We start from the raw sequence: 17,714 nt of genomic DNA on the forward strand, positions 1-17,714 counted from the left end.
GAATTTTTTGTTGTTTCCAGTTTCAAATTCTTTAATTTGTGTTTACCTAGGACCAGAGATTCTTGTGTAGATAATAAAATAATTCAAGATAGAATAAAAATCAGTCTGTTTCACTCTCATGCACAGGTCCGGAAGCACATCAATGATCTTTATGAAGATCTGCGGGATGGCCATAACCTGATCTCTCTGCTGGAGGTCCTCTCAGGCATCAAACTGGTGAGCTTGTCTCTTCTCCTAATCAGTTGACCTCACAGGTGTGGCCCTATTAATGACATATGGGTCCACCTTGTTGAGTGCTGGGGCAGTGACTGTCACTGTGTCCTCTGTTACATGGGAGGAAAAAGTAGAAGAGGTAATTGGTGTACTTTATAACTCAGACTTAACACTTTATAAATGCTGTAATTTCATCTTAATTTAACCTGATGTATCATATATTCTCATTTCTTGATGGAATCAAGTATCAGTTCTGTTCCTTTCATATTTGCATGTTTTCTCCTTACTTGTTCTTTATCTATTTATAGATGCTAGTGTTTCAGGAATAGCAGATTTACATTTAAAGGTTTTTGAATAAGGTGTATTTTTCTTCCTACAGCTTTATTTCTAGTCTATATAGACTCCTCCTATTTTTGCTTCTACCTATGAATTGTTCTATTTCTATATTCAACAAAGACGTGAAATTTACATTTAAAAGCCCAGGTATTTAGAGTCATTTTTTTCCAAATCACCTCACTCTCTCCCTTCTGGGATTCACTGTCTTTCACAGGGTCGGAGAAGTGCTGAAGTTGCTGTCTGAGCATAGCCCCAGACGGAGTACATCTGGGCTCCTTGGATAATTAAACATGCCTGCTTCCTCCCCAGATGTATTAAATGTGGCTTGTGGAAACACTTACCTGTCTGAGGGCAAAGGCTGTCTGAACCTCTTGGCTCATGAGTTCTTATCTTCACTTTGTTTGAGGGATCAGCGTAACCTCTCTGTGGGCTCATTGTTTCCTATATGGGAGCCTAATGGAAGCCTGTGATCCTATGCAGCTCCTGCTCTAACTCGAGCGTTGCAGACAACATACTTTTCATTTAGAAAAGGCCAGGGCTGAATACTGGAAACACCTGTGAGGGAGGAGCGCTCTGGAGAGGCACACCGCTCGAGGAGCTGGTGGAGCCAGCGTGCTCACCGCCTTTGGTGAATTCTTAGTCATTGTTGGTTGTGTTTCAAGAGCAGGATTTGGCACATTAGATTTCACTCCCTAAGTAATAGCTTCTTCCACGGTTGGAGCTTGCCTTCCCCTGGGGCCTTTGTTTTGGTTTCACTTTTTTTTTGGTCTTACAGTAGAATTAATTTTATAATGTTTAGTGGCCTAAAATTGACAGATGCTTTTATTAACATAGCCAGTACATATGATTTCTAGTTCTTCTCTGGCCCTCATTTATAAATCTCCTAAATAATCAGAATTTTACTTTCACTGTGCTGGACTTAACAGTGCTCACAAAGTTATATTTTGGGCAGTTTGGTTGGTATATTTGATGAACTTGTAGTGATTTTATATTGAAAAGTGATTCTTTTCAGTGATGTTGCTTAAAAAACAGGTTAAAACCACTCCAATCTGATTTCTTTTTCTAACCTTTGAAAACCTACAGGTGTTTATGGAGATAGTCATAAAATATCATCTTTTCACCAAAAACCACCCAAATATGTCTTTCATGGTTATTCTCATCCTCCTCTCTGCCTTACTTGATTCACAGAAGTAGGGAGGGTGGGTGGCCGTGGAGAATTAAAGCTGTGTTTCAACAAAAGAAGTGTTCAGTATAACCATCTGCTCTGGTCTTAATTTGGTTTTTGCATCTTTCTGGAGGTGGGAGGGTATTTTCATATTTATTTTCACCTTTTTTTTTTCCTGCATTCATTTCCTTTTCGTTCATGTGTTGTGAATTTCCTGTTTCTCTGTCATGTCTTTCTCTTGGTTGGTGGCCAAAGGAGCCAGCAGGGCTGAAGACCCTCCGTCTGGTGAGCATGCCCTCCTGGCGCCATACAAACAGCAAGGAGCAGGAGGAAGATGATGATGATGATGATGTAGTAGGTCCTCCTGGGGCCACCAGCATCCCAGCCGCACTGCAGGGCCATCAGAGAGTTTGGGGTTCTCTAGGTCTCCAAGTAGCTCAGTTACCAGTTGCCTTCGTCCCTGTCCGCCTGGGAATTTGGGTCCCAAAGAAAGTGGTTAAAACTAATTGTGCCTCTTGCCACTGTTAGATGATCCTGGAGTGGGAATTGTTTTGCTTATCTGAGAGTAGCTGGCACGAAAAGAATAAGGGTGTTCGGTGGCATCAAGTCCCTTTGTGACCTGGAGACCCATGGCTTTCTGGTGGCCTTGCTATGTTGTCTGAGTCGAGATCACAGAATCGTGGAAAGCTTAGTTGACAGCACGACAGTTATTGCTTATGACTCCACACTCCGGACTAACGGGGACTGTCCATCTCTCTGGCCTCCAGGTTCTCACCACGCACCATGTCATTTGTTTTCAGAAGAGCCTGGTGTTTGCAAACCACTCACTGCATGGAGATACCCTGCTTGGTCAATAACATCTCTAGTTGCTGTAGAGGACAGATATTTAACTTGCATGTTCTTAAGCATATTTTTGGTGGGGAGTACTTAGGAGTAAAGATTAGAGTGTGTAAGAAGGCCCTTTTCTGCTTGCAGGCTCTAAGCTATAGCCTGTGATCTTTCTCCAGAAAGAGGGCTTAGGCAATATCCCCATTCCCTGTCCTCTTAAAGTCATCTTTTCACCTCATTGATCTCCCTTCCCATTGCCTTAGAGTCTTCAGTTTCACAGGCTGTGTCATCTTCTAAGCTATAGTCACAATTAGTTTAGCTGAAATGACTGAGAAGAGGTTCTCACTAAGAAGATTTTTCCTAAAACTTTGACTTTGAAGTTATTCTGTTTCACAGAGAGGCCTCATCCTCTCTGTCGATTACTCTTGTTTGGAAGTTTTGCTTAGAAGGGCTAGGGGACCCCCACAGAGATGCTTCCACCCCATCTTTCCATGTGGTGGGTTACTTTTTGCCCATTTCAACCTGGGGCAGTGTTTCTTCTGTGCAGGTGCCCACAACAGAGCTACCTTGTATTTTATTGGCCTTTAATTAGTACCAATTTGACATTTACATATGAATTGGGTATGATCTAGTGAGAGTAATGTTTTAGTCCCAGTTGTAGTAAAATAAAAACAACATTGGAAAGTGAGCAGGAGAAAATGTTCCAGAGGTAGGTAGCAGTCCCTGTACCCACTGGGGAAACACTTCCTGCACTTCTGGATGGATAGGAGTTGAGCAGTGGACGAGGCAGTGGGGACGGGCACCAGGGGCCCTGGGTGAAGGTGGGCCTCTCCCCCGTGGCTGTTATGACATCCAGGACTGAGTGACTGGCAGGAAATACCTTTCTTTGGAGGACTGTGTTGAACAGCCCTACGTCATCAAGGTCTTTTTTGCTCTGGGTATTTCATACTGGGGTAAAGGGTGGCTTTGCTACACCAACACCCATCTTCCTAGAAAATAGGTTTCTTCCTGATTTCTGCCTTCCATTCTAGGTTTTTTCACTTGCTTGTTGAGCATGTGTAACTCCTCATTCCCTAGTATAAAATTGGCTACCTCTAGTTTCTCTTGCCAGGTTTGTAATACAGTTGGCTGTGTCCATTACTGTGCAGTATGCAATTAGGACTTTCTACCGTTCCTTACAATAGCATTTAACTGCGATTCTGGGAGCCATAGAGGCAAGTCTTTGTTCCCATTAACGTCACATCCAGAATCAAGTTCTGCCACGTACGACTGCAGAAGAACCCGTAGAGGAGCTGCGGCACTGCCTAAGCATTTGCATTCACACGGGCTGTGTGTTCACGGGGATCCTAGTGGTAAACAAGGCCTTCTGGGGCCTCAGCAAGCATGGTGAAAACACACACAGGTCCTGCCCTGGGGGGTGCTTTATGGGATGCTCCCACGCCTGGCTTCAGTCATGAGGAATTCTTTGTGGTCTTTTAGTCCTTGAAATGAAAGAGGAAAGTGGTCTGCACGGGTAAATTGGTGTAGCTGAAATTAACATCCCTTTTGTTTGTTTGTTTGCAGCCCCGGGAGAAGGGCAGGATGCGTTTTCACAGGCTGCAGAATGTGCAGATTGCTCTGGACTTCCTAAAGCAGCGACAGGTAAGAGTGTCCCGTGTGTTCCCCATTCTGCCAGGGAATGTTGGCATCGGGTCCCTAGATGTTCTCAGTGCCCCTGGCATGTCCTCAGTAAATCTGACCGATGCAGTTCTGAGTCTTGCTTCCTAGTGAGCAGCTGTATTGTGTTTGAACAAATCATTTGGTGGTCCTTACATAGAGTTTGTGGCCTGTCTGAGGGGGGGAGAGTCTTAGAGAAGAGCAAGGTATGAAAGATTGCCTCACCTCGGGTGGAGGTCAAAGGGAAGATGAAAAATAAACCAGCTCAGAAGATGGGAAAAGGTACATCGTCTCGGAAGAGGGAAAACCAGAGTGCTCCATCATCATGAGAACTGGGTGAGGGGATGGTCAGGATAGCTGAACGGCACATGGAGCTGAGGCGAAGCTCTCAGCTGTGCAGCACTGATGACTTAAGAGAACAGCCTCAGTAGAGCAGAAAAGTGTTTAGGACATAGTAAAGAAGCTTTTCCCTCTTTACTAAATAAGGAAGGGAGGATAAAGAAGCAAGATGGCAACATATTTTTAGACATAGGGAGAGAAGCCAACGAAGAGAGGAGAACAGAATGAGAGCAAGGAGGAGTACGAGTCAGAGCCTGTTACCCTGGAAGGTGCCTTGGAGATCCTCTAGTCCAGCCTTTTTGTTTCATACGGAAGGAAACTGAGAAATGACCTGCCCCAAATCACACAAGGTAGAGCAAAGCTGGGACTTCCACTGAGGTCTCCTGACACTTGTTTAACGCTCCTTCCGTGCTGCTTTCTACACACGTTTCCTCCTCCCATTGCTTCCTAATTGATGGAACCAAGCCCAGGGATAGAGGGATGAGATACAGAGCACAGCTGACGTGGTTTCTTTGAAAAAGAAAGGAAAAAAATGCCTCTTCTGTGATACAGGGAGGAGGAAGGAAGGAGGGATAAAGACAAAAGAGAAAGTTTGTGGAGAGGAGGAAGGTGGATGGATGAAGGAGTCAGAGATAATCTGCCTAGAGGGCTGTTTGGAGAGACTTGGTATAGCTGCAGTCGCCAGGCAACAGCACCGGTCACGATGACATTAGATGGTACACATATTTTTGGAGTTAGTTCATTTCTGTCACTCTTATCGGTAATTCTCATTAACTTGGGAAATTCTTTTTCTGTGTACTCCTGTAGCAGTTTGCTTCTAATATAATACTTATTACTTTATTGTTATTTCTGTTTGCTGTAATGCATTGTAGGCCCGTGAGGACAGGGAACGTGATCTTACTTAACATTTTTATCTTCATCACCTGTCATCATGAATGGTCCATAATCAGCACTTAATAAATATTTGTTGAATAAATTGATAAATGAAAAGAGGTAGGAGAATTGGAGGCTGACGTGTTTAGGGGACCAGAGAGAGCAGTGTTGGAATGTCTGTATGTAGAGTTACAGGAAACCAGAGAGGGCCTTAATGGGCAAAAGGTGAATTGAGAAGAACTGATTAGCTAGAAATATAAATAAGGATGGAGAGGAGATTGGTTACTTGGCTACAGTAAAAATGTGAGCGGTTAACCGTGGACACAGAGAAGGGCAGAGAGAGCTCTAGAGCAGTTCTTGCTTATGGTGAGGTTGTAGCTGTGCAGGTGTCCAAAGCAGAGTGAAAATGAAGGTCATCAGAAGTGGGAAGGCAGACAGGTTGTACAGATGGGTGATACTTGGGTCATCGAGATGAGTGTGACAGTTATCAAGAAAGGTGGTAGAAGATGAGGTAGGAAAGGTAGGAGTTAGGTGTGAAGTCTCCAAGGAACAGATTGGCAGAGGTTGGAAGGTGGCTTGGCCAAGGAAGGTAGACTTCAGAAAACAAGGGGAAGGCTGACAGAGTTGGGACTGAGGAACGTGGACTTGGCTGATACTGCCAGCCTGCCAGCTGTGGGCTGCTTGTGATTAGAAAACCTGCACTCAGACCAGAAGCAGGTTGTCCCACTCCCAATATACAGAAGAGGAAACTGCGATACAGAAAAGGGAAAGAATTTGCCCAGGTGTCTTGGTCGTTCAGGTTGCTGGAACACAGTATCACAGCCCTGGTGGCTTATAAACAACAGAAACTTATTTCTCACAGTTCTGAACGCTGGGAAGTCCAAGATCGAGGCAGATTTGGTATCTGGTGAGGTCCTGTTCAGAGATGGCTTTTAGCTGTGACCTCACATGATGGAAAGGTCGAGGGAGCTTTCTGGGTCTCTCTCTTTTTTTTTTTTTTTGCAGTACGTGGACCTCTCACTGTTGTGGCCTCTCCAGTTGCGGAGCACAGGCTCCGGATGTGCAGGCTTAGTGGCCATGGCTCACGGGCCCAGCCGCTTCGCGGCATGTGGGATCTTCCAGGACCGGGGCACGAACCCGTGTCCCCTGCATCGGCAGGTGGACTCTCAACCACTGCGCCACCAGAGAAGCCCTCTGGGTCTCTCTTATAAAGATACTAATTCCATTCCCTCAAGGCCTAATCACCCCCAGAAGGTCCCACCTCCATATACCTTCAGATTGGGTGTTAGGATTTAACATATGAATTTTGGAGGAACACAAGCATTCAGTCTACAGCACCGGTCACCATAGTGTAAGGGAGAAGTGAGGCTTCTGTTTGAGGTCACTAGGTTCTTTAGTACATGAAGATTTCAGTTCAATTGAAGAGATAAAGGAAGGGCAGCTTCAGGACGGTTTGCCACAGTTGTCAGGACCTCCATGAGGGTACAACAGACACTCGCAGGGGTGGAGGTGGAACTGGAAGTAGGCTGGTTTTCCAGCCTACTCTCGGTTTCAGCACTGAAAGGCCCACGTCCCAGGAAACCCCTCAGTTTCCAGCAGCCAGGGATGGTTGGTCACCCTGGTGGGGGAAGGGCCTGTGTGTCTGTGCACATCGTGTTGCTGGAATGAGATTTTAGGAGTAAAGCATATGCTATGGGAGGTGTGGGTAGGTGGGGATGTCTGCGACAAAGGAGGGGAAATAGATGGGAGCAGGCCAGAGACCAGTGAGGGACAAGGGGCAGATCTCTCTCTCTCAACCTTGAAGAAATAAGAAAGAAAAAGAAAAAAGTCAGGGCTGTGGTGACTTAATTAAAAAGCAACTCATAATAGCATGTGCTTGCAAGGTTGCTTTGCTGGTGGGATTGCAAAATGGTACAGTCACGCTGGAAGATACTGGTTGGCCAAAAAGTGCGTTCGCTTTTAAAGTAAAAATCAGACACATTTTTCGTTTTCGCCGAGAACTTTATTGAACAAATATATTCGCCCTTTTGTTCCACTGCTTTCTGCCATTTTTCAGGCAACTTCGTAATTCCATTTTCCCAAAACTTTTTATCTTTTTGAGCAAAGAACTGTTCCAGGTGCCTTTTACAGTCTTCCAGGGAATTTAAATTTTTTCCATTAAGAGAATTTTGTAAATACCTAAATAAATGGAAATCTGAAGGTGCACTGTCTGGTGAGTACAGTGGGTGAATCAGAACTTCGCAGCCAAGCTGTAACAGTTTTTGCCGGTCATCAAAGAAACTTATGGTCTTGGCGTTATCCTGATGGAAAATTATGAGTTTTCTGTTGACTAATTCTGAACGCTTTTTATCGAGTGCTGCTTTCACTTGGTCTAATTGAGAGCAGTACTTGTTGGAATTAACGGTTTGGTTTTCCAAAAGGAGCTCATAATAGAGGACTCCCTTCCAATCCCACCATGTACACAACATCACCTTCTTTGGATAAAGACCGGCCTTTGGTGTGGTTGGTGGTGGTTCATTTCGCTTGCCCCACAATCTCCTCTGTTCCGCATTATTATACAGTATCCACTTTTCATCGCCCATCACAATTTATTTTGAAAATGGGACGTTTTCATTACATTTCAGTAGAGAATCACAGGCGGAAATACGGTCAAGAAGGTTTTTTTCACTTTACTTATGTGGAACCCAAGCATCAAAGCGATGAACATAACCAAGCTGGTGCAAATGATTTTCAACACTTGATTTGGATATTTTGAGTATGTCAGCTATCTCCCACGTGGTATAACGTTGATTGTTCTCAGTTAATGTCTCTATGTGATCGCTATCAACTTCAACTGGTCTACCTGACCGTGGAGCATCGTCCAGCGAGAAATCTCCAGCACAGAACTTCACAAACCACTTTTGACATGTTCGATCAGTCACAGCACCTTCTCCATACACTGAACAAATTTGTTTTTGCGTTTCAGTTGCATTTTTACCTTTCTTGAAATAATAAAGCATAATTTGCCAAAATGTTGCTCTTTTTCTTCAACATTAAAATGGTTACACAGAAATTCACCAATTTTGTTAAGTCTTTTTTTAAACGCACACTGATATGACAGCTGTCACATACAATCTAACAAAATTGTTTTGAATGAAGTTAAAGACAACTAAGTGCTACTAGAGCCATCTGACAGAAAAAAACGAACGACCTTTTGGCCAACCCAACAGTTGGGCAGTTTCTTATAAAGCTAAACATACACCATATGACCCAGCAATCCCACTCCTAGGAATTTACCCTAGAGAAATGAAAACATGTGCTCGCACAAAAAACTGTACATGAATATAGGAGCTTTATTCATAATTGTCCCAAACCGGAAATGGCGCAAATGTCCTTCAATAGATGAGTGGATAATTACAGTGTAGTGTATCGGTATAGTGGACTACTCCTCCACAACGAAAAGGAGCAAACTGTTGTTACATGCAGCAACTTGGATGGGGATCTCATGAACATTATGCTGAGTGAAAAAAAGCTATTATCAAAAGATTACATACTGTGTGATTCCATTTATATGACATTCTGGAAAAAGCAAAATTGGGAACAGATCAGTGGTTGCCAGGATTTAGGGCTGCGGGCAGGGTTTGACTACAAAGGGGCAGCTTGAGATCACCTTTTCGGGTTGACGTACCTGTTCTGTTATCCTGATTGTGGTGGTAGTTACACAAATCTGTACATGTGTGAAAACTCAGAACCAATTTAACTGCAAAAAAACCAATTTAACTGCATATAAATAATGAAAATCTATAAAAATGAAATCAAAAAAGTCACAGAGCTCTGAGACCAGCTTTTGTTTCTTTTTCAGGTGAAACTAGTGAATATTCGCAACGATGACATCACAGACGGCAACCCCAAGCTGACCCTGGGCCTGATCTGGACCATTATTTTGCACTTCCAGGTAGGGTCTATGAAGTTTGTGGTCCTGGTTGCTTGGTTTGGACATGGCCTAGAAAGAGTTAGAGGTTGCTCTGCCTTCCAAGGGCACACTGAGGCTTGCTTCTCCGTATTTGGCAGTGAATGAGGGTGAGAGTGGGAGTTGGAAAGGAAGATTAGGGTGGCCTGGAGGCAAAGCTCTTGCAGTGTAAACCCAGAACTTCCTCATCATTTGCATGATGAAATGGGATTTTTCACTTGTTTGTGCTTTGGCCCTTTCATTGGCAGTCTGGTTATTAAAAGTCTGCTCAGCTGAGTCAAAACTGTCTCTTCAGGGACTCAGAATGTGAAGGGTGGGGAGAGATGTTGGATTTGATGCTCTAGAAGGGTGGAGCGAAGCCTTATAATCCTTCCTTGTTGTAGACTTTTCCTCATCTCTAATGATCTTAAACAAGCCTAGTTAATTGTAGCACTGTCTTAGTTATTTCGGGCTGTTATAATGAAACACCATAGGCTGGGTGGCTTAAACAGCAAACATTCATTTCTCACAGTTCTGGAGGCTGGAAGTCTAAGATCAGAGTGCTAGCATGGTTGGCTCCTTGGTGAGGGCCCTTTTCCTAGTTACGCCCTTGCATGGCCTTTCCTTGGGGCATGCATGCAGAGAAAGAGATCTTGTGTTCCTTCATCTTTTTATAAGGACATCAATCCCATTATGAGGGCTCCACTCTCATGACCTCATCTAAACCTAATTACCTGCCAAAGGCCCCACCTCCAGATACCATCATATCAGGGTTAGGGCTTCAATATATGAATTTCGAGGGGACACAAACATTCAGTTCATAGCAAGCACCTTGGTCTCTGGGTTTGTATATGTGTTTATAGTCACAACCTTGTAGCATCCATCACACCCAAGAACAGTGGCATGTTGGTAGTGTTCACATGGTCACACAGCCTTCCTGTTGGTCCCCCCTAAGAAGATAAATCCTTTTCAAGTCTGGATTGCTATTGGAGAATCACAGCCCTATTTTTATAAGTAGACTATCTTGAATCACGTTAGCTCAACTAAACAAAACTATTTCTCAGACAGTTCTCCTATACCCAACAGCTGTACACAAGGCTGATCGATTACAGGGAGCACTTCTTTTTTTTTTTTTTAATTTATTTATTTTTGGCTGCGTTAGGTCTTCGTTGCTGCATGCGGGCTTTCTCTAGTTGTGGCGAGCGGGGCTACTCTTGGTTGTGGTGTGTGGGCTTCTCATTGCGGTGGCTTCTCTTGTGGAGCACGGGCTCTAGGCATGGACTTCAGTAGTTGTGGTGCATGGACTTCAGTAGTTGTGGTGTGTGGGCGCGGTGGGCTCAGTAGTTGTGGTGTGGGCTTTTAGTTGCTCTGTGGCATGTAGGATCTTCCCAGACCAGGGCTTGAATCCGTGTCCCCTGCATTGGCAGGCAGATTCTTTACCACTGCGCCACCAGGAAAGTCCCTGGGGAGCATTTCTTGAGCAGGTGGGAAAAGAAGGCTAATATAAATATCTCAAGGCAGTGACTCCCAGGGCTGTGGCTGCTGTGATGTCCCAGTTGGGGGGTCAGCGCCACCTGCTGGATGAAGGCAGAACAGCAGGTGTCCCAGAATTCCTGAGAATCTGGGAAATTCTGAGAGCTCAGGGTTTATTTCTTGGCGCTCTGGTTTGGAACCAGTGCTGGCAATCTGCAGCATAAGTAGGCTTAGGAAAGTGTGGAGGTAACGTGTGTTTTTGTGGAACCACAGGGTGTCCTCAGGCATACTTCGGATATAGGGATAACCACGAACATGAACTTGGCAGTGTGCCTTGGCAGGGTGGGAACAAGAACTTTGCTGAGCTTTCATAGAGTTACCCTCTTGGCACCCTTATGAACAGAGGGGTTTTTTAGAGAAACTTTGTTGGTTGTTTGTATTTCACCACAGACCTGCCTTCACTTTGAGAGACCAGTGTTATTCCTCATAGGTGTGAAGTAAGAGGAAGCTGTCCACTGGGTCTTTGTTTCTCCTGACTGCAACTAAATTCAACAAAAGGGAAATTCAGGGGTCAAGGAATGAAAATTGAACTGGCTAATTAAAATTTTCCTGGGACAGAGGAGATGGTGGTAATGTTCCTTAACTGAACACTGCATCAGGAAAATGTTCTCTCTTACTTTCTCTTTAAAAATTTGTTATGAAAAATTTCAAACATATATAAAAGCAGAGAAAATAGTATAGAACCACCATGTACCCATCACCTAGCCCTACAGTTGCTAACTCATGGCCAGTGTTATTTTGTCTATATCCTGATCCACTCCTCAAACCCCCAGGAGGTTATTTTGAAAGGAGTCCCAGACATCATATAATTTCATCTGTAAATATTTCAGTGTGTATCTCTTAAAGACTCTTCATTTAAGCAAACCACAGTGTTATAACACTGTAAAAATCAGTAATTTCTTAAAATCATTGAATATCTGAGCACTGTTCAGATTTCCCCAGTTATCTCATTTAAAAAATGGCTTGTTTGAATCAGAATCCAAAGTCTACACATGTGTTAAATTTTCCCCTCCTCTTTTTTTCTCCTTTTGGTTTGTTGAATAAATCAGGTCTTTTGTCCTATGCAATTTATGTAAAGATGCTGGTGGCATCTGTGGGATGTTTTCTAACAGCATCCTCCATCCCTCTCTTGTATTGCCTGTAAACTGGTGTTTTAGACCTGAGGCTGGATCATACTTAGTTTCCCTTTTTTGTGGGGCGGGGGGGGGGGGGCAGGCAAGGATGCTGATGTTGAGTTGTATACTTTTTTTTTTTTTTTTGGCTGTGTTGGATCTTCATTGCTGCGCTTGGGCTTTCTCTAGTTGCAGCGAGCGGGGGCTACTCTTCGTTGCGGTGTGTGGGCTTCTTATTGCCGTGGCTTCTCTTGTTGTGGAGCATGGGCTCTAGGCGCATGGGCTTCAGTAGTTGCAGTAAGCGGGCTCAGTAGTTGTGGCTCACAGGCTCTAGAGCTCAGGCTCAGTAGTTGTGGCGCACAGGCTTAGTTGCTCTGTGGCATGTGGGATCTTCCCGGACTAGGGATTGAACCTGTGTCCCCTGCATTGGCAGGTGGATTCTAAACCATTGCACCACCAGGGAAGTCCCGAGATGTATACTTTTATTGCTACACATCAGAAGGCACATAATGTCTGTTGTCCGTCTGTTTGTGATGTTAAGCTTGATTAGAGAGTTCAGGTGTTATCAGCCTGATCCATCCATTGTAGATCCACTCACTGTTAGCTCTTCACCTAAAACTTTAGCAGCTACTGTTTGTCATTGCTAGTTCCATTATTTCATTAGAAGTTGCAAAATGGTGATACTCAAAATTCTATAATTCTTTTGTAAAGTAGAATTTTACTTTATCCATTACCCTGAGAGATAGCTCCTATAGGAAAGGCAAGATAAAATGATAAATGCTTTCATCTTTCCCTCTGTTTTACCAGTTTTCAGAGTAATTAGTTTATCCTCTAAGTTTCTCTAAAGACCGATGAAAGTTTCTTTGTTGATATTTATTTTCCTTTAGTATCAGTGTGACTCATGGATTTTTAACAGACTTAAATGTGTTCTAATCAAATACAGCTGTCATTTTTCTTAATACTCAGCTCCGTCTTTGGCCAATGACTTTTTTCAAGTTGACTCTGAGTCCTTTGTCATGATCCCCATAGTCTTGATAATGTGCTTTATTTCTTGTGTGAAGAGCTGTTCCAGATATTTTTTGTATATTTCCTGTTTCAGGCCTGGGATTAGCAATTTCTCCAAGGAACTGAAATTCTTTGTTGACAACAATCTGAGTGCTACCGGGTTGCTCACTGTCTCTAGGCGTTTTCTGTGGACAGAGCTAGCTAACACTTGTATTTTTCTCTTTTAAAAAAATCAAGAATTTATAATGATGTTTCTAATTCAAACTTAGAATTACAGAGTTTTATTCAACTTCTTTGACTTTATGTTTGTATCCTTTTTTTTTCTTATGCTGAAAATCTTGATGCTATCTAAGTAACACATTACTTTTTCCCTTTTTCATACACACACAAGCACACGGGTGCATGCATACATAAAATCATATATATATTATGGCATATATAGAAAGTCACATATATTATATGTAATATATTTGAATCAAAATAACAATGACTGTTATTATTAACAACACGATTACTGAAAAATTTGTGATTTCTTTGCAGTCCTTTATGTCCTTAGTGTTTATCTCCTAAGGACGTACAAATAATCTTGTTTTATAGTCATTTGAAGTAACTTCTCTCTGTGTTGTTAAGCCATTAATTCAATACACAAGTTCATTTGTTTTTATATTCCTTCAGTTTTTAGGGATTGTTTTTTCCCTTTCAATTTTATTTTATATTTTATAGACCATATACATTGTTCCAAAGGGAAATTTTAAAAAGTGAACACAAGGTGTGTTCAGTGAAGTCTAGCTTTCATCTCTGCCCCCTCCATCCTGTTTCTTCCCTTTCCATATAGTTAGCTAATTGTTTTAAAACATTTTTTGGTTATCATTCTATTGTTTGTTTAAGAAAATACATTCTTTTTTAAAAACAACTTCATTGAGGTATAATTTATGTACCATAAAATTGATGCATTTTCATTGTGTAATTCAGTGATTTTTATGAGTTGTATAACCATCACCATAATCCAATTTTAGAACATTTTCATCATCCCACTAAGGTCCTTCTTGTCTATTTATAGTTATTCTCCATTCCCATCCCCAGCCTTAGGCAACCACTAATATGTTTTTTGTTTCTACAAATTTGCCTCTTCCAGACATTTCATTTAAATGGAATCTTACAATATGTGCTCTTTTGTGTCTAGCTTCTTTCACTTAACATAATATTCTTGAGGTTCATCTATGTTGTAGCATGTATGAGTACTTAATTCCTTTATTGCTGAGGAGTATTCTGTTGTATGGATATACCATATATTTTGTTTATTCAGCAGTTGACGGACATTTGGGTTGTTTTCATTTTTTGGCTATTATAAATAACGTTGATTTGAATATTTGTGTGGATGTATGTTTTCATTTTTTCATTTCTCTTGGCTATATACCTATGGGTGGAATTGCTGGGTTATAGGGTAGGTTTATATATAACTTTTCAAGAAACTGCCAAACTGTCTTCCAAAGTGGCTGAACCATTTTATATTCCCACCAGCTCAATTGTGAGAGTTCCTGTTTCTCCATATCCTTGTAATTGTCTGTCTTTTAGATTATAGCCATCATAGTGGGTGTGAAATGGTATCTCCTTGTGGTTTTAGTTTGCAGGAGAATGTATTCTTTTTTTTTTTTTTAAGGATTTTATTTATTTATTTTTTGGTTGTGTTGGGTCTTCGTTGCTGCGCACGGGTTTTCTCTAGTTGCCGCGAGTGGGGGCTACTCTTTGTTGCCCTGTGCGGGCTTCTCATTGTGGTGGCTTCTCGTTGTGGAGCACGGGCTCTAGGTGCGCAGGCTTCAGTAGTTGCGGCATGCAGGCTCAGTAGTGTGGCTTGCGGGCTCTAGAGCGCAGGCTCAGTAGTTGTGGTGCACGGGCTTAGTTGCTCCATGGCATGTGGGATCTTCCCGGAGCAGGGCTCGAACCCGAGTCCCCTGCATTGGCAAGCGGATTCTTAACCACTGCGCCACCAGGGAAGTCCCGATTTTAGTTTTTAATTATGAAATTGTTAATTACCCAGAGAAGTACAGAAAAGTATATAACAGATCTTCATGTGTGTAGTCAACTTCAAAATTAAACAGATGTTAATATTTGCTTTTATATATGCTTTTGTTTTTATTTTCCAGTATATCTTTCTTTTTTCAGTCACTCTGAGAAGGCCAGTATGACTTACAGTGTTGTGTGACACATACTGCTTTGTAACGTGGTTATTTGTTTCACTCAATAAGTACTTGTTAAATGAATGGATATTGTATGAAATTGGTCTCCTCGAAGCTGTGGGGTAGGTAGACCAGATAAATAGACTGTGGTGTGTGTTTTCCTGTGCCCATTGTTCAGATGAGCAAACTGAAACACAGAGACCAACTGACTTTTTTAGGTTATACATCCAGATACTAATAATAGGATTTCTTATCTCTTGGTTTTGTCCAGGCCTGTTTTAAGGTACATGTTAGGATTTATGATTTTTCTAGAAGATAAGTTCTTTAAAAATCAGAATCTGACAAAATTAGCTTTCCAACTTTCACATGTTTATTAAATACTAGTGTATGTATAGCACTCTGAAATTTAAGAAGTCTGGGAGTTTAGGTCAAGAGTGGTCTTAGTTGGGTTTACATTTGTGTGTACTTTATGACACTTAGTGCTTGGCATGTAGATGAGGCATCATTCATGCTTGCGGAGTGAATGAATGAGCTTTTTTGCTCTGGAGTCTTTTATGCCCGCTATCTCTATGGGAGACCTATGGGCAGTAAACAGTTAACTAGAAAAAGCCAAAGGATAAAACATGAAAAATATGTGGGCACTAGAAATCTGCTCTCCCAAAAGGCAGCTGGCCATGTGTTCAGAGTTCAGGCTAGATGAGAAGAAGGTCCAGGGGAAAGTCCTTGTGATCAGAGTTAACTTACTCAGTAAACTAGGGGAAGCAGCGCCCCTATGGAGAAAAACAAGCACCTAAACTTTGGACGTTAGAACATAGCTACTACTTTCCTTAGAGCCTAATCAAGAAAAAGAGTATATTAGGACCCTGGTGGTGGTGGAGTGCCTCATACCTCTTAGCTCCAGTAGTAAATGAGGAGAAAAGGGACTTAACATAGACCAGGCAGTTTCAAGACCGAGCACTTTCAAGACACCATCCCATGAACCCTCTCTACAACCCCATTAAGTAAGGGGTAGCATCCATGTTTTAGAGGCAAGGAGACTGAATCACTTAGCAAGATAGTTACTTAGCGACTGAGTTAACAGAACTGGGAATTTGAACCTAGGTCTACCTTGCTGAACTCTCTGCTCGTTTCCTAGATCAGTTTTCCTCTGGAGCAGAAGGAAATGAACGCCTGATTTGCCCAACATATGCAGAAGTTTAAGAAAGAAAAGGCTCCTAGAAGTAATCTGCTCAGCTCTGTCAGGCCCGTCTGTCAGAGAAAACTGCAGCAGCAGCAGTCATATCCAGAGGCTGTCTCTCTTGTCCCTGAGTTGATCGTTTTCAGGAATTCAGTTTGCTTGTATTTCATGAGCAAAATTCAAGCTTGAGCCTTGGGGTGTACATCTGAGAAGTTCCACAGTTCCAGCGCTCTTTGTTGAAGGAGTAGAGGCCTGGTACCTGCCTGGAGAATTATATTGTAACATCAGATTTTTTGCCGATTAAGTGATTTTTCTGGAGTCTGACTGAGTTTCTCTCTCACGCTAACCTCCTTGTCTTGTTTCTTGCTGTGGTTTACAATGGCCATCAGATGGTGCTACAGCTTCACAGTCAGCCTTTGTAAAGGCTTAGGGGAGAAAGGACACCTCCTGCAATGGTGAGGCAGATGGGGCATCAGTAGGGTCTCAGAAGTGCTGTGGAAGAGCTGTTGCTTAAGGGTCCTTATTGCTTTCCTTTGGTGGCGGGCATTTTTCAGGTCTCCAGGAGAGGTGGGTAGGCTTACGTAGAGCCAGGCCGACTTTTTCTCTCTGCAGTGTGGTCTGGATCCTTTCGGTATAGAATAAATAGATTTGACCAGGAGGAAACACATAAAAGCTCTGTCCTTCCACTCCATTTGGAGCCCTTTGGATTGTGCTGTTATCTCACCTGTCACACGCTATGCTAAAAAAACTGTGGTGGGCAAATCCCACTGGCACAACAGGGTGGTTTTTGAATCCAACGTTTTAGACTTTTATTTTTTTAAAGATGAGCTTTAAAGTAATTCCTGTAATTATTTTTTAAAATATGTATTTAATTTATTTGGTTGCACGAGGTCTTAGTTGTGGCTCGCGGGCTCCTTAGTTGTGGCATGAGAACTCTTAGTTGCGGCATGCATATAGGATCTAATTCCCTGACCAGGGATCAAACCCGGGCCCCCTGCATTGGGAGCACAGAGTCTTATCCACTGCACCACCAGGGAGGTCCCACCAACTTTTTAGACCTTTAATTCAGACTTCCTGCCCTGCTGCAATTTGAGTAAAAACCATCTGGGCCTCATTTTAGTGACTTCCTGTTACTCCCAAAGAGCAAGAGTTATCTTTTTGTTTCAGCCCTTGGTCCATGTGAGTCTAGTTGCCAATTCAAAACAGTGGAGTATCTTCCTGTTTTACTTAACTGAGTACAGACTTCCATCCCTGCTGCAGGTAGAAGGCAGTGTAACAAGGGTTTGAAGTTCAAAGTCTTAAACAGGGGTTCATGTTCTGGCTTTGCCACTTTGTGTAGCCTTGAGCAAAGGAATCCACTTTCTTGAACCTC

At 42.6% G+C, this 17,714-nt stretch overlaps 1 protein-coding gene across 14 annotated transcripts in view; it reads left to right on the forward strand.

Annotated features, from left to right (window-relative positions):
* The window catches only part of MACF1 (microtubule actin crosslinking factor 1), a 341,652-nt gene that overhangs the window by 134,691 nt on the left and 189,247 nt on the right, over positions 1-17,714 (forward strand). For 13 of the 14 annotated variants that reach the window (XM_060019755.1, XM_060019769.1, XM_060019756.1 and 10 more), the window contains exons 3-5: positions 127-216; positions 4,106-4,183; positions 9,252-9,344. In XM_060019755.1, coding sequence (XP_059875738.1) covers positions 127-216; positions 4,106-4,183; positions 9,252-9,344 — 261 coding nt within the window. Of the gene's footprint in view, positions 1-126; positions 217-1,969; positions 2,066-4,105; positions 4,184-9,251; positions 9,345-17,714 lie in introns of all 14 variants that reach the window. The other variant, XM_060019802.1, reaches the window with a different exon arrangement.

The sequence above is a fragment of the Delphinus delphis genome, chromosome 1 (genome assembly GCF_949987515.2).
Source record: "Delphinus delphis chromosome 1, mDelDel1.2, whole genome shotgun sequence".
Classification (NCBI taxonomy): Eukaryota; Metazoa; Chordata; class Mammalia; order Artiodactyla; family Delphinidae; genus Delphinus; species Delphinus delphis.